Source organism: Channa argus, chromosome 11 (assembly GCF_033026475.1).
Source record: "Channa argus isolate prfri chromosome 11, Channa argus male v1.0, whole genome shotgun sequence".
Lineage (NCBI taxonomy): Eukaryota > Metazoa > Chordata > Actinopteri > Anabantiformes > Channidae > Channa > Channa argus.
This window is the reverse complement of record NC_090207.1, coordinates 13949922-13971981: the sequence shown is the minus strand read 5'-3', so window position 1 is coordinate 13971981 and position 22060 is coordinate 13949922. Positions and strand designations below refer to the sequence as shown.

Here is a 22060-nt window from a genome sequence, read left to right as displayed (position 1 = left end):
TTAATTATAAATCATAAATTAAACTAATATTCAAGAATAGGGTCTGCAAATGAACTCATAATGAAAATTATCGTTAGCTGCAGCCCTAATGGCTTCACAGAGGCCATCTGCAATAATGATGGTGTGGTACGACCTTTACACTGTTGGTATAAAATAAAACATAAAAAGCACTAGCAGCAACTTGGTATCATCTCCTTTGTGTGTCAGTTCTTACAATCTGTATATCCTGAACAAACCTGACCATGTACTGCCTCACTTTATTGGAAATGAATGCAAATAATCCAATCTAGTAACAAATGTGTGCTTAATGATAATCTTATTTATTCAGTAGTTGGGCTAACATTTGTGGGCATACTATGGGTTACTTTTTAGTTACATAAATATGTATTGCATATAATCAGTAAACCCATGAACAGGTATTATGCCTCCTACAGTCTGCACCTGTGAAAAGCTGTTATACCAAGAACCAGTCAATCACAAGCTGAACCCAACTTGTCATATTAATTAATGTTGATAATTTTGTTTTCAATTTTACTTACAGATTTTGGAAAGTGAAAATACAGAGTTTGGAGAACATTTCAACTCCACACATTGATGAATGTTTTCAATCAGAGAAGCCTGGTAAGCCACTTCACAAAGAACTTAAAAAAAATGGAACAGTGAATCAACAAAGTGCCAGGAACTAAGGTGAAGTAGAAATGTTGAATGAAGAGAAGGAGTTTCTCAGAGCTATGTACAGTTGTATATTGACCTCTCTTTAAACAGTCCACTGACTGAGGTTATCAGCTGCCAGTGAGCTCCTTGAGGAATTCCTCTGATATGAACTGTGCTGAATTAGGGTGGGTGAGTGTTGGAGGCTGCAAAGCAAGCTGTCAAAAATCAAGATTGATCACTCCCGACTGTATTGTAGTCTTCAACTGTTAAATTCCACATAACCCTGTTGTGCTTGTGAAATGTTTTTAGGTTTAACTCTTTCAGATGGAACCCTCCAAGGAAACTAGTATTCAGGTTGCTAAAAGAAATAGGTGCAGGTGCAGATTACTGTAAAAATAGAATCTACATAATAGTATGCAACATACACAGACTAATACATAATGAAATAAAAAGTATTGCTTGTTTTAATGGGGTTTGCTTTAATGCCTTTTGCCACTCTACAAATCTGTTTCAAAATTTCATCAACAAAATTCTGCTTTACATTCACTTCAGGTGAAGAACTAATTTTTAAGATCGAGGCAGAATCTGAAGATAGGTGTCAGGAAATTTGTGAAATAAAAACATATGAAATGACAAACCCTTCTGGAATGGTTAAAAAATTCTAAAACTTGTATCTTAATTTTCATTCATTTCTTTCAGCACTGAGGGATGAGGCTTTGTTGGTGTCATCAAAGATGATTTTAAACTTGTAGCTACTACAGGAAGGCACACTTTTTCACACACAAATCATATTTAAGCATGAGCATAAAAGGATTCTTAACAGATGTGTTTAAAAGGATTGGCAAAGACAATCTTGAAAACACTATGACGATGTGGATACTACAGGTAACCTCTGTCTTCATTGAATGAATAGAAAAAAAAATAAAAATTGAAGGAGCTCCTGAGCCTCTCTTCACAGTATGTTGATGGTAAATCTGACATCTTAACACTCCTTCCGGCACCAACTAGATGTCCATTTCAAACTGCGCGTCATCACCTTAAAAAGACAGACAAATATATTTCACAAACAGAGTACTAACTGCCTCACAGCATCTGGAATAATTTTCAAAGGGATAAAAAAGCCCCAAATTTAGGAAATGGTGCTGCCTGCCTCTAAAGCCTGGTTCCAGACCTCTGATTTGCAGCCCACATTACATTTTGATTAATGATTAAAAAAAAAAAGCTTTATCCTTTACTTATTACTGTTTGACCAGCTACAAAAAACTCAGCCAGTTGACGCTCTGTGGGCAATATTTCTGATAGGTGTATCATTTTCTTACCCGTCCTAAAAAATTGCAACATAAATGCCATGAAAATTGGGGTAGAAGTAGCAACTCTGAAATTGGTAGATTTCCTTCAGCTAATGAATGCACATGAACTGTATTTCTACTGGCAGAAATGCATTAAATTTAACAATTCTTTAAATAAACATTGCTTTCAGTTTATGAATTAATTTTTCAATAATCCAGGTAATGACCAGGGTGTTTTCTAATGTTTTGTATAAGCAAATAATGCTCCATTTTATTTTGTAAATGTTTTAGACAAATAATCTTTCTATGTGATGCACTGCAATTTTCATGCTCATGACTAAATGGAAATGATGGAGAAACTTAAATGTGTTTACTGATAAAAGACATATTTACTACACATATCTGACTATAATAATATTCCTTACAAATATTTCTATTCAATAAAGAACGCTATTAATTATTCGTTTTTACTACTCGAGTTTGTCTATAAGCCAAACTGCATTGACGACAGATCAGCAACACTGCCTCATCACTAACAGACTGCCAGTAGTGGTGTGTTTCTGTGTGTCAAAAGACTTCTGGAAAAGGATGGTCTCATGTATTCTCACTCCTGGTTCCCAGAGATACCCTCATTCTTGTTCAATTCTCAATCCAACTGTCTTCAAGCAGTTCATTACAGCTTACTACAGAGGTTGTAAGCAGTGCTGTAGTTTTTAGTGCAAAATGAATTTACGTTTGAATCTGGGGCTGAATATATCACCCTAAATGGTCACCCTGTAAACGTATGAGGTGTCAACATACCGGTGTTGTTGCCATCAGTCTCACTGATGTTGTTGTTGTTGTTCACCAGTTCACCATTATGAGTCTTCTCACTGGTGTTTTTGGAGGAAGGCCTGGTCACCCCTGGAATGTTGGGCAGACCTCGAGGAGGAGTATTGGCCACAGGAGAACTGCGACATTCGAGCAGGAACTTTCGGTCGTAGATGATCCTGGTACCTTTTGTTTAAAAAGGAAAAGTGAAAAAGCGATAACAAATAGAAATGGTTAACTGTATTACTGTAGATTGGAGCGAGCACTAAAGTGTCACTTGCGTTAGCTGACTAACATATACTGCTTCAATCATACTTCCTTCTAATGTATGCATTAGAAGGAAGTATGTGCAGTTGCACATTTTATCTTGACACTTCTTAACATGGGTGATTTTAAATTGCAAACACAGGTGTACATAGGTGGGAGTATGAATGGTTGTCTATGTCTATAGGTTAGCCCTGAGACAGACTGGAGATCTATTCAGGGTGCACCCCGTCTCTCACTCAATTAGTGCTGTGATACACTCCAGCATCCCCACAACCCTAAGATAAGTGGTTATAGGTAATAGACTGCGTATTAAGGAAGGTCACCAACCATTTTATTAATGTGCCTACTCATTTCTGAATTAACTGAATATTAATTGAGTTTATGGCAAAAAATATTCAGCCCAAAAAAAATCCATCCAAGACTACAATTTGAAAGCGTCAAACCAAGAAAATCAAAGACACAAACTACAGAAAAGAAGAATGTTAATATCTTAGACCTTAAAAAAACATTTTGATTTTTTTTAAATAAAATATTTTAAAAACCATTACTTGATTACCATAATAGTGATTTTTTCTAATCATTATCTGTTGTAGTTCTCTACTAGATGCAAACGAATTTGATGACCAAAATAATAGATTTGACTATCAAATGCTGAATAGTGCTTATTACATTTCAATAAAAGGGACAGAACCTATTTTTTGACATCTACCCATTTCATTATGTGCAAATGTTTATTTTGTTGGTTTTGATGTGCAAGTTAAGCACAAGTGTGTGAGGTCACAACGGAACGCACCAATCACAGCTTTAGATGTCGGTGACGTATGAGGGGAAGGTAACGTTGGTGTCGCTGCTGTTCAAAAAACAGACCAGCTGATACGACCATCAATCAAAACCGAAAACATGTGCCTGCAGTATGAGCTACTAGTGCACTAACTTTACACCATCCACTTGTCTAGTTTCAACGTAACATTAACGAATTTGTAATTATATATGTTCCCTCTTCTCAACAACACGCTTTCTAGCTAGCGTTAGCAATTAGCACAGAAATAGCTAGTAGCTTGTTCTCGGCGGTGGCGTTTGACAGCAGCTGAGCTAATGGAGTTAGCCTGAGTATTCATCCCACACTTAGTAACTAGGCATTTGCCAACTGGATACGAGTATAAATATCTAGGACATTTGTTCGGCTTGCAATTACGACATCAGTACGTACCACCAGGGGTCGTGCTGAAGAAGGTCCCTCCGGGAGTAATGCAGTAGTCATCGGGCATGTGCCCCGCGTCGTTGACAGTCACTGTCCGGCTTGACGGGATGGCCTTGGCAGTGGTCTTCTGGCAGTCTGTGGACATCTTCTCTCAACTGTAATTAACTAAAGCTAGCTATCTAAATAACATGAAGCAGGCAGAAAGTCTTGGTCTGACAAAACAACAAAGCTGCACCGTGCCTGTTTAAAATATTGCTTTGGCTCGGCAGAATGGTTACTTACAGATAAATAAAAATAAATACCTGTTTTTCATAAGTGCAAATTATGATAGGTTGTATCTAAATTCGTCACATTACAACACGCACGCAGTCTCTTACACACAAAGTGTCCAGGTTCTTTGTTTAAAAGGACCTGAGCACACGTTCCTCCGCTTCCACTCCACAGGCACACAAACAACAGACAGGCTGCAGGAGAAAAGGCTCCCGAGGTGGATAAAATGGACAAATCCTGCCCCCTGCCGACACACCACATATGTGCTATGGATGTACACAGTTTGCTTGCAAAAACATACTTAACAGATATACACCTATAAGCACCATTAGCTGCACCTGAACAATCTGATGCAATACAACACAGCAGCTTTACCATTAATTCTCCTTTATTATCTTATAATTTCTCATTTCACTAAAACTCAAAAGAGTCAGAAAGATGATAATTCTACTGTGTGCGTAAAAACTGTGCCAAATCAACATGCGGCCAATGATCCGCTGTGGCGACTCTGAACTCACGGGGTAAGCGGGAAGGACATAAAATAAAAAAATAGGTGGTGTGGTGGAGTCGTACCCTTAAATAGGGTCGCCAAAATCCTCCATCTGAACAACAAATGAAATGTTAAAATAAGGGACATTTTCCTTACTTGCTTGCTAAAGAAACTACAACCAGTATAATTGTAGGATAATCTATGGCAAACACCAGGAATGGCTGCTGGTTTTGTGGAACTGAAAACAATGACTGGATGCTGAAAATGGACACAGTCTCCTACACACTTGGCCTTTACCCCTAACAAACAAAGTCTAACCACTGGTGTAGTAATTTGTTTCTAAATACACTTGCAGCATTCTGAAGCTCTTTGCCTTACCATGTTAAACATTTGGTACTTAAATATCTACATCATTTTCAAAGGGTTACTCAGTAGCATGCACAGAATGGTTTGTTAAAATCCGTAGTTGCATATGTCATTAATGTCTCACACAAAAGTATACACACTGTACACAAAGACATTTCATTTATTTATTAATTTTGTAAATGAGCTGGTGTACAGAGTAAATTGTCAATAGATGTCCTTGGATTTTATTGGATTAAAAGGCTTTAAATTTAAATATTGTATATTTTAACTTCATGTCTGACTCTTCATAACAATAAAAAAAAGCAAACAAAACAGGTTAAAACACCCACAAGACCCCCATGTATCCCCAGGTTGCAGGCATTACCCAGAACTCAACAGTCTCTTGGTAGCTACAGCTGTATGATTTTAAAAGTACATCCATAACATAAGTATAATCCCAGTTGACAAGTAAGGGTGCATAGCATTCTAAGTAAATATATATATATTTTCATATTTTTCATATATATATATGTATATATATATATATATACATATATATACATACACACACACACACACACACACACACACACACACACACACACACACACATATATATATATATATATATATATATATATATATATATATATACATATAAAACCTTTTTATGTTAGAAACATTTTCTGTGCATGTGCGCAGTTGCATTCCTTAGTATTAAGTAATATGCTATTGCGTTAATAATGTCTTCAATCCATTCTAAAGGAATATACATGTGTTCTCTAGTTTTTGCAACAGTTAATATTTTTGCATGAACTTGGTGCATGGTATTATCTCAGTAGTCCCTTAGTGCAGGGCCCTCAGTTTCCATCGTTCATTTTTCTGATGTAATCACTCCTCCCTCTGCTTGCTCTTAGTTGGACTCTTTTCAAACTGTCTCCATGTGGAAGCCTTAGAATAGGCACAGTCTTTTATTTGGTAAGGGGACAGAAATAGATCAGGGGTGGGCTGTGTTGAGGAAAAATGCTTGTCATCTTGAAAGCCAATCGAAACCACTGAGCCTCCCCACAGTTCCATCGAAATTCAAGCTGTTCCCACTTATTGTGTTTTCATCTGACCCCCCAATGGCTCTAACCCTGACATCAGCAGTGGATTTACAAAATTGCCCCTGCCTCACAAACCGACCCAAGCATACTATAATAATGAGCCCTTTGAGAGCAAACGGTATACTGTTACATAAGGGGTTCTACACCTTTGCACTCCTGTGTCATTTTTGTTGACATCTTTTTGTTATAAAAATAATAAAATATAAATAAATCTGATGAAAAGACATTTGTTAAGTTTCCAAAATCCACTTGTGGCTAGTGTCTTTAAATCACCCCTCTTGTATGATTTTTATGTATGTTTGTAATGAAATGAAAGGAAAGTAACATGTTTGAGGATTAAATAGATACTGAGTTGAAACAATCGAGTGAATACTGTGTTATCCACAGAACTAACACAGATTTCTACCCAATAATGAACTTACAGCATACTAAGACTTTACATTCATCATCTCTTGCTATGAATCCATAATCAATACTTACTGACATGAGTTTATTGCAACATTTATGTGACTTATATACTTTACATAATAAAGTATTTTTCTTGAGTAATGATTGAAAAAATGCATATAGGTAATTGATGTCCTGTGAGATGGCACGGTTATTGAGGTAAATCAACTTCAAAAAATATGTGAATTTGAATTACTTGTATAATCTGAGAGCCTCTGCTCTTTGTCGGTTTGTAATATTACTTCTGTGATATTATCACAACTCTGACATGTCCCAATATCCAGGACTGAATAGACACTCACACAGACAAACACACACTCAATCCGACTTCTTTCAAGGTGGATATGCATGTTAATAAAGTTTAAACACTATGAATGAACACACCTACATTCCCTAGTAAGTAGGCTATCTGAAAAAAGAGAGCGACTGGCTACTTTGCAGATGAGATGGCTGGCATTAAGTCATACCAATGTTTGCCCAATATTCAGTGTAAAACTTAACTATTTACTTCCTAAAATAGGCAAAGTGAACAAATATGGGACACTAATGTTCTGACATCATTTCTGCATGAAGAAGTAGAAGTAGAAGCGCCCGAGCTTAGAAGAACATGAACTATGAACCTAAAATCCTCTCTCTCTGTCACAATCAAACACACTCGCACAAACAAACAATCCTTTCCTATAGTGAGCAGTTATTGCTTCAGTACAGTTAAGACAATAAATCATGAACAAAAGACAAAAGACACTAACAAAATAGTGAAACAAGAGACGCACTTCAGGAAGGGTCAGGCTCACAGTTGCGGGTCAGTTTTACAGTTTCTCATCACAGTGATAGGTGACTATCTTTGCTACAATCAAAATAAGTATCAAGGAGACAAACATTAAAGCTCAACACGTCCTCAATCTTCAACATTGCACTTTCTCCAACTGACCATTAGCTTTTTACCCAGTCAAACAAGTGCTACAATATTACCAGAATGTCAGCTACTTTAACCTCAGAAAGTGACATATTCTGGTGGTGGTGAGATGGTCTGTAAGTGCACCTCATGGTTGGTGGTATCAAATACTGCATGATGAGGTAAAACAGACAGTGCTACAAGCTGAAAGTGGGATCCTGCCCCCTGCTGGAGGTGGGCAGGACTGCTACATCTATTTTCAAGAGGCTGACTAGAGGGGTGACAGGGTGACAGGTGGAGGTAGGGCGATAAGGGCAAGATTGAGGGTGAATAGGGAAATTGGTATTTGGCTCACACAGATCTGATTAACACAAACATTACAAGGATACAGCACACTGTAAGAGGGAGGAGTTGAATGATGAGAATGTTAATCTTAATAATAATAATCTGTCACTCATCATAGATGTCATAGTCTCTTTCTCAAAAAGACAAATCACTCTCATCACACAGGTCAAGGAGGCAGGTCCACCCCAGAAAACTGCATCCCCTCTCAAAAACCCACAATACAGTAAATGACTTTCCTCCACAGTATGACATGTCAAAAGCAAGGGGTGAAACACATGAAAAGCACAAAGAAACAAACAACCTGACACACAAAAATCAGACGTTGAAAACTGCAGAGCGACGCAACATTTGTATGTCCTTGTGCCCACAAATATCTCAAGATATATAGAGTAATACATAGGTTCAGACCAAACAAACCAAAGGAGAAAAACAGTGAGGGACTTCCTATGTACCTGAAACAGCAGCATAAGTGGCATCGCACAGGGATCCTAGAACATAAACAACACATGTACCACAGAGTAACGTAGAGCATTTTAGTGCTTACAATATTATGTACAACACTGATATCCTTGGGTGATAACTGTAGCTTTACTGGACTTCGAGAGCACTGGGACAGGTTTAAAACTAGTCTGTGATGTTCATAGCTGGAAGAGTATGGCAGAGAGGAGGGGGAGTGACCTGTTGCCTAGAGATTTTGTAATTTTCATTATTTTACCCTCCCCCATTTCTTAAGTTTGACTGATACATTTTCCCTGTTGTTTAGAAAACAGGCCAATGGATTGACCATACCCCACATTGCATGCCTGTCCCATACAGCATTGTCTCCTCCCCATCCATCCTCACCCTTACCAACCCCTGTATTCGCTCAGTATTTGTAGTTAAAGACAGGCCATGCTGCAGCAGTCACTCATGCTGATACAGATAACAGGAAGCACATTTTGGTTGCTAGTTTTTTTGTTTGTTTGTTTGTTTGTATTCATTTTTTGTTTTATACGAAATCATGCTTCTAGCCTAATAGTAGATGTTTTTTCCCCATGGTTTCTTTTAAAAAAAAGTTAATAAAAACTACAAGTTAATCCATATCTTTGTCTTCTGGTACGTGCTGATAGTCGGCAAAGCCGTTGTGGTTGTCATTGAGTTAGAGTCTATTGCCGTTAATTCTGTGTGTCTTCCATTTTATAGTGTTCCTCCTCTCGTCAGCTGCTGCTGGTCATGTGTCCATATAGGATGATTTTGGTGAAGGGGTTGAATCTTGTGACGAACCCTGTGGAGAGAGGGAAACACACTGATTTAGGACAAGCTATACATTTGTCCTGCTGCTTTATAAAATGTCATAATGAATTTACAGAGTGGTTGGCATGCGAGCTGCGGTAAGTCAGAACAAATGTGAGTATGTATAGTGCTGTGCAGTTGTGACACAGTCCAGGCAAAACAGCCCTGATGTTGAAAATGTCCATCTTAAAAAGTCTTAAAAAGTGATCTTCATACATCACACACATTATTTTCTTATTTTTGTAAACTGTCATTAACACAACACATCAGATCTACAGAGGCATCCAAGCAAAAATGGTTGGCAAACATGGTTCACATTCATTAGTTAGTCACTTAGAATATCAGTAATCTCAGGAATGTCATGGCGTTACATTAGAAATGCAAGTCTCTCTATCTCTCTCTAACACAGACACACACACACACACACACACACACATGCACGCACAAACACACACACACACACGCACACACACACACACACACACACACACACACACACACACACACACACACACACACACACACACACACACACCACAGTGGCTCCAAATAGCAATTCAGTGAACAACCGCTTTGCAACTTTGACTTCAAGACCATTCACTTCTTTAAAAAATCCTTCTTAGTTTTTTGTTTTGCTAAGTGCACATTGTGCCAACCCTTTCCAACTTGTTTCAGCATGCAGAAATTATAAAATAGTGGGCACTGAATTATTGCAAACATTAACAACCTATTTGCATCTATATTACATCTGTATGGCTTTATATTTGTATGTCTTATGATTACAACAGAAAACATTTTGAATACAGATGAATAATATGTTGCTGGAAAATTAAAAATCATAGAAAGAATTATTACATTTGAGAAAACTGTCCAATGCATTTAGTCTTAGTTACTGACAAATATAAGTCCATACACCAGAAGTAAACATAACAAAGCATAAGGCAAGAAGCTCAAATTTCTTCTTATTCAGGTTGTAGAGTAAAAGGTTATTACACTATGTAAGAATCAGATATATTTTCTTTCTAATGCTGAGGTAAACAGAAAATTATTGGAGCAATAAGGACCTTCTCAGTTTTCTATAAACATGTCTGCTTATTACCTGCTTTAATACTAATATCAAATGAAGCAAGTAGGACTCTGCTCTTTTTGTGTTTTATGTGTCTCACTTATATTTTAACTATTGGTTAAACTTGAGAACTAAGTTTAATTTTGCTGCACCAGCATCACATATTATTAGTGACAAATTAAAGGCACATTCAGACACATTTAATCCAGAGAGACTGGATTAAATGGTGCAGCCCACAGGTCAGATGAGGCACTGTGGGTTAGTCCTGTACCTGCTGGGACGCAGCACTCAGTCTGCCTCACTGCTTAACTCTCCGCAGACTGGCACATTTCACTATCTGAGCACCTTTCTTCACATCCACAGTATCGGGCTATATTGGGGGTAAGGGGATGGATGGTAGAAAAGGTGCAAGGATTGAGAAGAGATGGCATGACAGCAGCAGAATGAGAGGTTAAGGAAATGTTATTAAGGGAGAATAAAAACAAAAGGGACAGAGACAGAAAGAAAGGAAAATATTCAGAAAAAGAATAAGTAGCACAAGGTAAGAGAGGTCAGAAACACAAGAAAAACAACAGAGAAAATGTCACAGAAATTTGAGATAAAAATAAGCGAAGAGAGGAAAGAAGAGGGAAAAGAAATAAACTATGTATAAACAATCAAGCAAGGACAGAAGTGATGGATGGCAGTTGGCAAGACAGCTGAAGAAAAGATGACATCAGACACAACTACAGTATTTGGTATTCACAGTAATGTCAAACAGTATTAGAAAATGCATTTTTGATTGCTTTTCTCAAGTTCCAAATAGATGTGGTAAAACCACATAAGACAATAAAATAAATTCCAAGTTTACACAAATACAGCAAGATTTTTAATGGACACCCTGGTCTCTCTATAACAGAGTCTAGAACAGAGTCACTGTAAATATATAGTATTTGTCTCAGCTCTGAGAGTCTTCTAGATTTGAGTGATACAGCACAGAGTCACAGTTGAGGGACTATAAACTTTAATGAAAGGAAAAGACAGTAGATAACCACTAGGGAGAAAGTGGAAAATATAACCAAGGCAAGGAGCCACAGTCAGTTCAGTCAGTCATTAATGTGCAAGAAACAAACATATGAACTCTAGGTGCAGCTAAGTGATTACTGAAATGATGACAGCTTGCGTGAGTTGATGAACTGTAAGCATCTCAACCAAAGCAACAACAGAACCAGAGCAAAGTGAACTAGTTTGTTCCTGTTGCATGCAGATGCTGAACATGAGGCAGAGATACATGGGTGAAGATTAATGTAACAGCAACCAAACACACATCCAACTCTATCATCAGCAGTGACTTGAACCAGCACATAATGAAAGAGCTACTTCTTTCAATGATGTGAGAACACAAATTGTGCTCTCAGCCTGTGAGCACTTCATACTGAAGCTTGTGCAGGTTACTCTACATACAATGAGAACAGTCAGGAGATGCCTGTAAATCCACAATGAGACTTTGAGGCTTACTGCAGCAGAGTCACATGTTCAATATAAACCAGTGTGGTGCTCAGCGGCATTATCTGAGCTCAATGAGTAATTTCAGTTCATTTGGGTTCATTTGCTCTCTACACTTCTTACTATAGTGAATAAAAGGAGCTTCAGGTGTTGCAAGGCCTTTTGGATAACAGAGAGCTGTCTGCAGATCAGAAGCCCACCTTGCTGCTGTCCTGACCCAGGATGGCGTAGCTCATAAACTGCTCAGCATCAACCTCCAGCTCGTTGGCATCCTGCAGAGACCCCTCCACACTCACCTCGTGAACCCCATCCTCACCTTTTCCTCTGCGCACAACCTTACGTACAATCTATCATATTCACACACATACATAACCACATACAGGAGGGTTGGTGAGGGTGATGGGGGGATGAGAGAGTATGGATAAGGCAGTGAAAAGACATAGTTTGTAAAATATAAAGACAGGTTTATGGAGAAAAAAAGTATTTTGGTTGGATTATGCATAGTTTAATATGATGAAGTGTGATGAATGCTGATGAACTCTGTAATGATTAATAGTTTGATAATCATTCTGTGTGTAAAAGATTGTTAGATTAACACTAATCCCAGGGAAACAAAACTTAAATGATAAAACAGGTTGAAGTGGCTGACCTTTTTTGTGATAATATTTCCATGTTCATCCGTAAACTGTTCTTCACTTATTTGCTCCCCGGGAAGATCTTCAACCTCATCACCCTGCAGATACAAAAGAATTTGTGAGCTCGTTTCTAACAAAGCCTAAACTACACTTCCATCTTTGTTTTGGAAAAGAAAATTAGCACTCAGTAAATTATAGACCTAAAGCATGTTAAAATAGCTGTCACTGCAGTGTAATTATGTGCACGCTTTAAATCCCTCTACTAATTGGGAACGCAGAGAAGCAGATGAACGACAGATGGGTAAGGGGTTGGAGGGCTGTTTGTGGAAGCATGTAAATCCAACAGTTTGAAACCACTGAACTCCCTAATATTTCTTAGTGACACTTTTAATTACAGTTCATGAGGTTCATAACAATACTGATATAGCCTTTAATAATTTGCAGCGTGTCTAAGCAGCTATTTATGAACTCAAAGAAATTCCTGCAGCCAGACAACCGAGCACTGAACAAGGGTCGGTCAAGCTTGTGTGTGTATTGTGCATAGTTTGAGATACAGTATAAAGAAAAGGTCAGAGAGCACATGAGACCAAAACATGTTGAGCCCAGATCATCTTGTTAGATCCATAATAGTAGAGGATAAATTTAGTTACATCCATTAATTTAGTTGATATTTACATAACAAATTAATTGACAAATAATCAGAAGGTTTTTTTTTATTGATATTGTTAGTGACTTAGTTGCTGCCACTTTGATCCAGCCAGCTCCAGTCCACAGCATTAATCCTGTTAAATCACTTACCCTTATTACCACTAACCTATTGTGTGTCACTCCTGCATTCAAACAAACAAAATTTCCTCTTCCTCTTTCTTTTCATGACTAGTTCCTTGCCAGTGAATAATTTATCTAAATTTCCGCTCATCTCTTCTCTGTCCCTTTTTTGTACCTTGAGGATGACTCTGCGGCGCACCACTCTTGTAGTGACGTTCTCTTCTTCATCAGCCACTCCCTCAACTTCACCGAGCTCATAGTCCAGCTGAGTGTGTATGTAGGTGAGAACAGAACGCACCGAGCCACTGGCTATGTGGAGGACATTCTGGCAGCTGATAACCAGGAAAGCCAGCAGCACGAAGCTGAAGAAGAGCTCAGTCACTAGGGCCCACATTGCCCCACTTTGATCCCCAGCAAATCAACAAAACCTGCTAACAACACACTGCTTCAGGCCCCTCTGCCTTTAGTGACTCCCGTTTTCTCATGCAACACTACTCTTAACTAAGAGAGAAGGTGACAGCTGCAGCCCTCTGCCTTTTGTCACTGATTCAATCAAACCAGTTGGTGTTTCAGCTCATGTCTGTCCTATGTTGGGGCAGTGGGCCCTTTCTCCAAGTCTACTCCTTCTCCTTCCCACTGTCAAGTCAGGAGTCAATGACAAATCCAGGCAAAAGCAATTTGGACCTCTTTCTATTTCTGACCATGTGATCCGTGGTCTTTAAATACCTCTGGCTACACATACTGTGGCTCTGCATGCTGTGGGGAGAGGACACAGATGCTTTTTCATGGCTTTTCTTGTATACGTGTCATTATTACAAATTATGCACAATACCCTATGATCCACATACCCTGGTTTGTGCATTTCTTCTTGATCTTAAAAAGATGATCACATTGTGTCACCATGCGGATCGTATTGCATGCTGCCTCTAAATTAGGTCAAAGGAAGCTCTTCAATCAACAATATAAGCAAGTACAAAGTCCAGAGCAGAAAAGATCTAAACACAATATTTTTCTCATGGCAGCGGTTGTCCTTTGCAGTGGGATGTGTGTGTGTGTGTTGTGCCAGGAATTTAACACATGGGAAGTGGACTGGGGTCATGTAACATGAGAGGGACAGTGAGAATACTAACTATATTTGGCTGGACATGCTGTTTGTGCCCATCTTGGGCTGCCTAAATGTTTGTGCCTTTTTGCGTTTGCTTGCTGTATGTTTCGAGAATCTACCACGAATTATCTAGTTTTGATTTGAAGTTTGACCTTTAGTAGCAGCAGCTGACCTCTTAATGATTAACATGGTGAAGCTTTTTACTGTATTAATATTTGAAACTATGAGACTCTTATCAACCTCAGTTTGCTGCTAAATCTAATCTAAGATGGTGATTATAAAAAATATACGAGCGTAGCATCATAATATTAAATGTGTCATTAACATCTATTTGGCATGCTGTGCTATGACATTGAGCCATAAAAAAAGTACAGTTCCACTAGTAACTGGTAGGTTAGTGTGCACTTATCAGTGTAATTCTGATTATTATTCAGTATGAAAGTTGTAGGGTAAGGTTGCTGTCTTTGTATGATGTCAGATTCAACTTTCTGAATCTGACAAATAATTCCTTATTAAGAGCATGCATTCCTTTTGTTTTGCATGGGAGGAGAAACACGCTCACCTGGCCCTTCAGGCGCATGTCGTCCCAGGCCCTCAGTTCTGATACCCTGTGTGGGAAGCCTAAACCCTTGTCAAATGGCTGGGTACCTCTGAAGTGCCCCCGTAAGATCTCTGAGTGTCCCATGTCCCTCACAGGTTGAAGCAAGGCCTCCTGGGACACTTGGGACTGGTTTTCGTCCACAGCGTTACATACTGATGACATCATGGTGCCCATGGCCTGCCTGGCTTTTGGTTTACTGGTCACCCAGGCCTGAGTAGGATCAGTGACAGGTATCCACCCTGGACCTGTCTGTTCCTGCAGGTAGGAAAGGAAAGACCCTCCACCACCTCCATTTCCACCATTGCCCGACCTTAAAGGAAAGAACGGATGGAGGTAGCATATACACTACACATGTTGTGAAAAAGTAAAATCATTTTCAGAACCACTTGTGATCACTTTCTCATCACAAATTTTTTAAGGCAACTCTATTTTACACTGGAATTTTCTGACATGCAATTGAGTTAAATGGGATGTAAGCACATATTTATTTGTTTTGCTAATGGAATTGTGACTTTGCACTTTCACCTGAGAAGGAGACAGAGGTCTGACTCACCTGTCTCCATTCCGATCTGCAACACAGCTGAGACCAGGTGACTCGCTTAGCCGAGCATACACCCTTTGCTGTCCTGCAACAAGAGAAAGCCCTTCCTCTGAGCCTGTCCCTCCTCCTCTTCCTCCTCCTCCAGCTCCATCACCACCAGTTGTACTGGTGAGTGCTGATGCCTCCGAACTTGCCTCTGACCCCTGACCGTTGTTCAGCCCATTAAGATTGATTCCGGCGATGGTGCCCCCAAGTGAGGCTGGCGTGGCAGTGCTGAGCGAGTCAACCCCCATCTCTGAGTCATCTTCGGGCAGCTCAATAGAGCTACTCAGCACCCCAGCCCCTCCGCTGGTGGCACTGGCCTGACTAGCTGGCCGCCCCAGACTTCCATACGGCAGCCCCAGCAGCCCTTCTGAATCATCAGCGTTACTGCACTCCAGTGAGGAGTCCTCAACAGGCACCAGGGATGGGCTGGTGCCTGAGGGCCAAATCTGCACATCAGACATCTCCATCAGGGTGTCTTCTTCTGTAGTGGCCATGGGTGCACAGTCCAGACTGGAGACTTCCTGCCAATAAGGCTCAGTCCCCAGCGGAGAGGGCAGGCTGTACTGCATGGAGGCTGGTGACAGAAGCTCATCCTGCGCGAGCCCATAACCTAGAGCGAGACAGAAAGAGGCACGCTGACACCCGGCCCCCCACCTCGCTCCCCACCTCACCCCCACAGCACCGGGACCACAGAAAAGGGGAAGTGCCCCTGCCCACGAGCTGGCTATCTAGGGGGGAGTAGAGGAAGCTGAAGGGACAAATAGGAGATGATTTGGGAGGGAGACAGAGGAGGGCCAAGACAATAGAAGCTGAAATAAAGGTGCAAAGAGCTTAGGACAAGAGAGCAAGTGCGGCTTTTAAAAGAAGGATTGTCAAGCTTGATCAGCTAGCGCTGATGGTGGGAGCAGCAGCAGTAGCAGCAACAGACACAACCCAATGGACAGAGAGACTGACACTGAAGTGTGAGCCAAGACGTGGCTGATGCTGCTCTGCTGGCCGCCACCTGCAGGAAGACAGACAGGAATTACTGCCTCTGCTCCCATCCTGGGGTGTGACACACTAGGTCACACAAACACATGCCATAAACACACTCTTTCACTTTGTTTTATATAATCAAACACGCACGCATGCATGCACGCGGACGCACGCAGACACACACACACACACACACACACACACAAACACATGCATGCATTCAAACCCACTCTAGAACAGGCAGGTTAGTGGTTTTGTCAGGCTGGATTGCATGCATGCCGGCAATCTCATTGTCCCTTCACAGTGCACGCAAACACACGCACACACACACAAACATACACACAGGCTCATTCCACACAACTGCTTGCTCTCTCACGTACACATATTTATTAGAATGCATTCAATAAAACACAGTTATACAAACACATAACCTATAGTAGTCCTGATACGTGTGCAAACACATACAGTATTCCTTTTCCTTCTGTTCTGAACATCACATGGTTCCTGCCTCAATCGAAAATGTGAATTAGTATTTCAGGTGCGATAATATAAATTGGTAAAAAAGCACATTGTTAATGCGCTGTGGACTCAGGTCACTCCTACAAGTGTTTTGCCAACATTCTTGAAAAATCTTTTCTAGTTCGTTTCCTAAATATAGGCAGACCTGGCACAATAGAGCACATTGTCACAGCAGCAGGATTCTCTTTCAATGGAGAAAAGAATGGATTCAAGATTCTCTTTTATTCTAAAAATGACCAATTGCCAGGATTATTAGGTGAATAGTTCATGTAGAGTTTGTTGAATAGCAATGCAGGTAAAGCAATAAGTGGTACTATGACTCTAACAGAACAGGTCTTAATAGCAAAAAGTATATTACTCAGAGCTTCAAATGGGAGATGTGGTGCTCGGCATAAAGTTTGTAGATAATAACAAGAAGAGGAGGCAAGTAGGGGGGAGAGAGAGGTTGACTGTACTGTATGTGTATACTTTATACATGTTGAGAAAACTTTGCAGGGAGCAACTTGATACACAGTTGGCAGTACTAGTGTTGGCTATTGCTGAGCATGTAAGAGATATTTGACATGCAGCCAAAAAAGAACTCTGGTCCCACTTTCTTTTCAGTACTTGTTTATCTATCACTGTCATTTTAAATCAAAGTAATATAAACTGTTGTAAATATAGCTATTAGCTAATATATTATTATAAAGTTCTAACCTGCACTGAAATTTATGGAATTCCTCTTTATAATACGGATTATTTATTGATGAATGAGTTTGTCAGCCCTCTCGCTTCATTGTAGAAGATGAAATAATGAAAACACAAAGAAAGAAATGAATTAAATGGGTGAGTGTGAAAAATGTGGTTGTCATTGCCTGAACCCCCGAACGAAAGACATAAATTAATTTAAGCAGTGAAGCTCATGTAAAAATACACACATTCTGACCACTTCATCATAAAGAAATACATACATCCTGCCCATTAACCCATGTATACGGAAGACAGTACAATTACAGTACACATTATACAACTTAAACACACATAAAGATGCTCATACTCATACTAACTGATGAGTTTACATTCAACAATAAAAAGACTTACAATAAAGATAAGAAAAATATCAAATTGATTCAAACAACACTTACAAAGAAATTAAAAACACGTATTTCCCACAAAAAACTTTTGAATAGAACCAGTAAAATACAAAACAACCACAACATTCATACAGAGCTGACACAAGTTACAGTTCACAAAAAAAAGGTCAGTTGCCCTTTGTTAACCCCTCAACAGCCTGAGGAGGAACAGAGACAGACCAAGTAGAGTCATTCTTGGTAAACATGCCATGCAAAGACACATGTCTGTCGGTCAAGCAGCAGTAGGTGCCAATGGAGTGTGTGAGTCCTCATCTCCAGCAAGCCAGCGTTAATTCTACCCCTTTTTCCAGTGTCCCCATGCAAGAACAGTGAAAGTCAACTTTATGCACATGCTAAAAGGCACGAGGGTAGGGAAAGTAAGGATGGTAAAAGAGGGGTAGAACAGATTTTTTCTAAAGACAAAGGGCAGCAAGAGAGAAAGATATAAAATATAAAAATACTTTGATGAGCACAGACAGAAAAAGTGAGAGAGCGAGGGTCACCTCCCCCATCCCAGTGGCTGCTGAGTACACAGTGTGCGTGAGGGGTATCAGTGGAAGAGTGGACACTTAAATAGGTGGGGTTTTCAAGAGCACACAAAAAAAGAAGATGCACGACCAGTCGAAAAAAATAATAATGCAGGTCAGAGGTCAAGATGAGGTGGCATGACGTCAGAGTTCGGAGAGGAGTGAGAAGGAGGAAGAGTAGGGCATATAGGCTGCAGATGACATGTCCAGAGAAACACAGAGAGAGGGACAGTTTCACAGGGAATGATAACAAGGCTCCTAAAAGGACATTCAGTGCACCAACATTTGCCCTGAAGAGACTCAAACTACTACCCATGCAACCACAGGCAGACAGAATTTTAATAACTTACAAAATATAAAGGAAGAGGACTTATTCTGCCATCATCTACTGTATATATTTTATTTTCTAACCAGGAAATAATCTTGAGGAAAATATAATGTGCTGCTACATACAGTAACGGTGGCACTATAGAGCTAAGGAAAACTAAAGGAAAACATCTTTTTTCAGCTCAAGATAGATCAAGGTTAAATATTAAATGCTGCAGTACATCACGTTCCTCTACATTAACCAATTTTCTTATTGTTTTTTTTTTTAAACATCTAGGCCTGACCCTGTCTTAAAAAAACAATTTTGTAATTTTTAGAAACACATATTTTCTCTTAAGGTCAAGAGTTGGATAAGATGCCACTTTTCTACATTCCTTTCTGCTCTTTCTTGCCTTGTACCTCACTTATTATTCGCTTTGGATAAAAGGATCTGCTGAATTACTAAATATAAATGTAAATATGCTGCCTCTAGTGTCCAGTTGTCTAAGTATTAAGACTGCACAGAAAACAAAAACACAAAATCCAAAGAGTAAAAATAAAAAGTGGACAATTTACAATTTACAATGGACAGTTTCTTTGCATTAGAACTTCTTGCCAAGAAACAATATTCAGAGTTTCAGAGTTTCAATATGCCACCATATTGTAGCAAAGAAACATCAAAGCAGAAATGGCCTTTGTGAGACAGATAGACAGACAAGACAGATACACTATTATCAGATTCACTGCAGCTGTGATCTGAGTGTCTCCCTTTTCAGCCTTTGACCCTCATGGCTGCATGTATATGCATTGTTAGATCTATGATTATTGCTCCAGTTTTGAGAGTCAGGCTGATCCATCACATTGATCCAGTAAAAACTAAAGCAAACACAACTCCAAAGGTGAAAATGGAGTCAATATGATGTACTGTAGGCTAGTGGTCACCAATGTTTTAAGCCAAGATATTTTGTGTTTAAATATAAGTCGAGCTCTACCATTAAAAAATGTAATAAATAAAACCAAATCCTGCTGCTTTTTTTCTTTTATGTTATTCAAATTAAAATACGAACCTGCAGTTTAACTAGTTAATAATTCACATTGAATTGTGTGCCATGTCACAACAGAAAAAAACAACTACAAAATGACATGGTTGTGACTCCAAACTGTCACAACCAACTAAAAAATGCAGTATGGCTGATTACAACTCTTACGGTATTTAAATGTGTCCGATTCTGATTATATGAGAGTTAAAGAAGATAAGGGTAAGTATTAGACTGTACCCAAACCCAAAGATATCATCAGAGTTACTTCGGTCCAAAAATAAAGAGTAAGGTAATAGAACTTCAAATACAGACCCATGAGTAGTGCAAAAGAGTCCAAAAGAAAACACTGATATCATCTTATCGGAACCTCTCTATCTCTGATAAGAACCATATAATATAGAATTATACCGGACCGTATACACATTAAATACCTGGATGGTTTTCTAGTTGGCACTACTACAAATCCTGTTAACAAACGAAACTCCAAATACACAGCCTAATGGAGTTTCTCCATGCCACTCGACTGTAAGCGTCACAGTGATAACAATCTCAAGGTTGGCGACTAGGGTCTGTATGTTTGAAGGAACCCATGAGAAGAAAGACTAAAAAACTGAGGACTGACAATTGTTAAGAAGACCAGCTATGTGAGACTATATTTATCTATGTGGTTTGATCATGTATGACAAAGTGCAGCTTAACAGACAAAGGATCAAGTTAAATCCCTCTAAATATGAAATGTGAAGTTTATATTGATTATATATTTAAAATATTTAAAAACATCTATTTAAAATTGAAACATATAAGCAGACTAATCTCATTATAGAAAATTGACAACTAATCAACAATAAGAACACTATGTAAAATAATAGAACTAACTTGAATGTTGTGCTCCATGGATCCTAAGAAAAGGCTCTTGCAAAATCTGGAGCTCAAATACTCCCCTGAAGGATTGTCTGCAAAACCATTGCTCCCAAACAGTCACTATTTATTCATCATTATCTGCATACTTCACTGCATTTATCTATTACCTTCCATTACAGTAAATAACTCCAGTATACTATGTGTAATCAAAGGCACCATAGAGTCTGTAGTACAGTAGGAGTGTCCTGAGTCCCTCTGCATGTTGTTGAGGCAAATTCCTGCAAAAGTTTGATGCTTGTGGCAGCTTTCATACACAAAGCATCATGGGGAATAAATAAGAAAGACAGAGAGAGTTGTGAGGGAAGCAAAACTTCCCTTTGGCATCAATATTCCGGAGAGAGAGGATGTTCGTTTATTGGAATAGTGGCTCAGATTTGAGACAAATAGGACATGGGGAAGGGGCTGCATTGTGGGATGGGGGAAGAAGACTTACCATTGATCATACCAGGGGAGAGGTGGTCTCTCTCATTGTGCCGACGTCTGCTGAGATCACGGGAGTCTTGTTTCACAGGCTGAGGTTGCTGGCCCTCCAACATGTTCACAATGTCCATACGGTCAATATTCTTCAAAGCTGTGTACAAGCTCTCCACTGCAATAAAGACACATGATGTAGGGGAACAAGCAGACAAGGAAAAAGAGAAGCAGGGGAAGGGTTCCCAGGACAAACAGTGATGAAGTTACCACAGCAATTTGACGCTAACTGAATTCTAGCAGCAGAAACACAATGAATATGTAGGGATGACAGAAATTCAATCACTCACTCTTGGCCCTCTTGCCCTCACGGGTGGCCCAGAGGTTGAGTAGTGCAGAGCTCTGCTCCAGCAGGGAGTTTGGATTCTCCACACGAATCTTGTTGATGTCATCCACACTGAGCTGAAGCTCGCGAGCCAACTCTGTTAAGGAAATGAAAGAGAAGATCCAATAAGCAAAGCAAATATTTATATAATTTAGCTGTAAGTCAAACGTTGTATGTTCACAGTTTTGTTCTTGAAACGGTGCATTACTTCACAGTAGCTCTAAGCA

General features: G+C 39.4%; 2 protein-coding genes across 23 annotated transcripts in view; both read right to left on the bottom strand.

The window, feature by feature from the left end:
* Nucleotides 1-504: 504 nt before the first annotated feature.
* On the bottom strand, nucleotides 505-4664 carry LOC137136123 (eukaryotic translation initiation factor 4E-binding protein 2-like). The gene is made up of 3 exons (XM_067521209.1): nucleotides 4231-4664; nucleotides 2745-2939; nucleotides 505-1690 (listed from the first exon to the last, which is right to left on the bottom strand). Exons 1-3 carry the CDS (start codon nucleotides 4364-4366, stop codon nucleotides 1659-1661), a joined length of 363 nt encoding a protein of 120 aa, XP_067377310.1. The 5' UTR covers nucleotides 4367-4664; the 3' UTR covers nucleotides 505-1658.
* An 825-nt stretch (nucleotides 4665-5489) lies between these two features.
* Nucleotides 5490-22060, bottom strand: part of ank1a (ankyrin 1, erythrocytic a) — a 76077-nt gene continuing 59506 nt past the window's right edge. For 11 of the 22 annotated variants that reach the window (XM_067521181.1, XM_067521172.1, XM_067521176.1 and 8 more), the window contains 8 exons: nucleotides 21799-21930; nucleotides 21471-21626; nucleotides 15605-16247; nucleotides 15013-15361; nucleotides 12592-12675; nucleotides 12143-12289; nucleotides 10729-10827; nucleotides 5490-9383 (listed from right to left, as the gene is read on the bottom strand). In XM_067521181.1, coding sequence (XP_067377282.1) covers nucleotides 10756-10827; nucleotides 12143-12289; nucleotides 12592-12675; nucleotides 15013-15361; nucleotides 15605-16247; nucleotides 21471-21626; nucleotides 21799-21930 — 1583 coding nt within the window. In that variant the 3' untranslated portion in view covers nucleotides 5490-9383; nucleotides 10729-10755. Of the gene's footprint in view, nucleotides 9384-10728; nucleotides 10828-12065; nucleotides 12290-12591; nucleotides 12676-13520; nucleotides 14989-15012; nucleotides 15362-15604; nucleotides 16248-16333; nucleotides 16641-21470; nucleotides 21627-21798; nucleotides 21931-22060 lie in introns of those variants that run through there. The other 11 variants (XM_067521187.1, XR_010915550.1, XM_067521174.1 and 8 more) reach the window with 11 other exon arrangements.

Excerpts from the sequence above, each read along its gene's own strand:
- LOC137136123 (XM_067521209.1), bottom strand. The coding sequence starts at position 4,366 with ATGTCCACAGACTGCCAGAAGACCACTGCCAAGGCCATCCCGTCAAGC. Across the intron at positions 2,940-4,230 it reads CTTCAGCACGACCCCTGGTG|GTACCAGGATCATCTACGAC; the intron begins GTACGTACTGAT and ends TTTAAACAAAAG. Across the intron at positions 1,691-2,744 it reads GACTGATGGCAACAACACCG|GTGATGACGCGCAGTTTGAA; the intron begins GTATGTTGACAC and ends TGTCTTTTTAAG.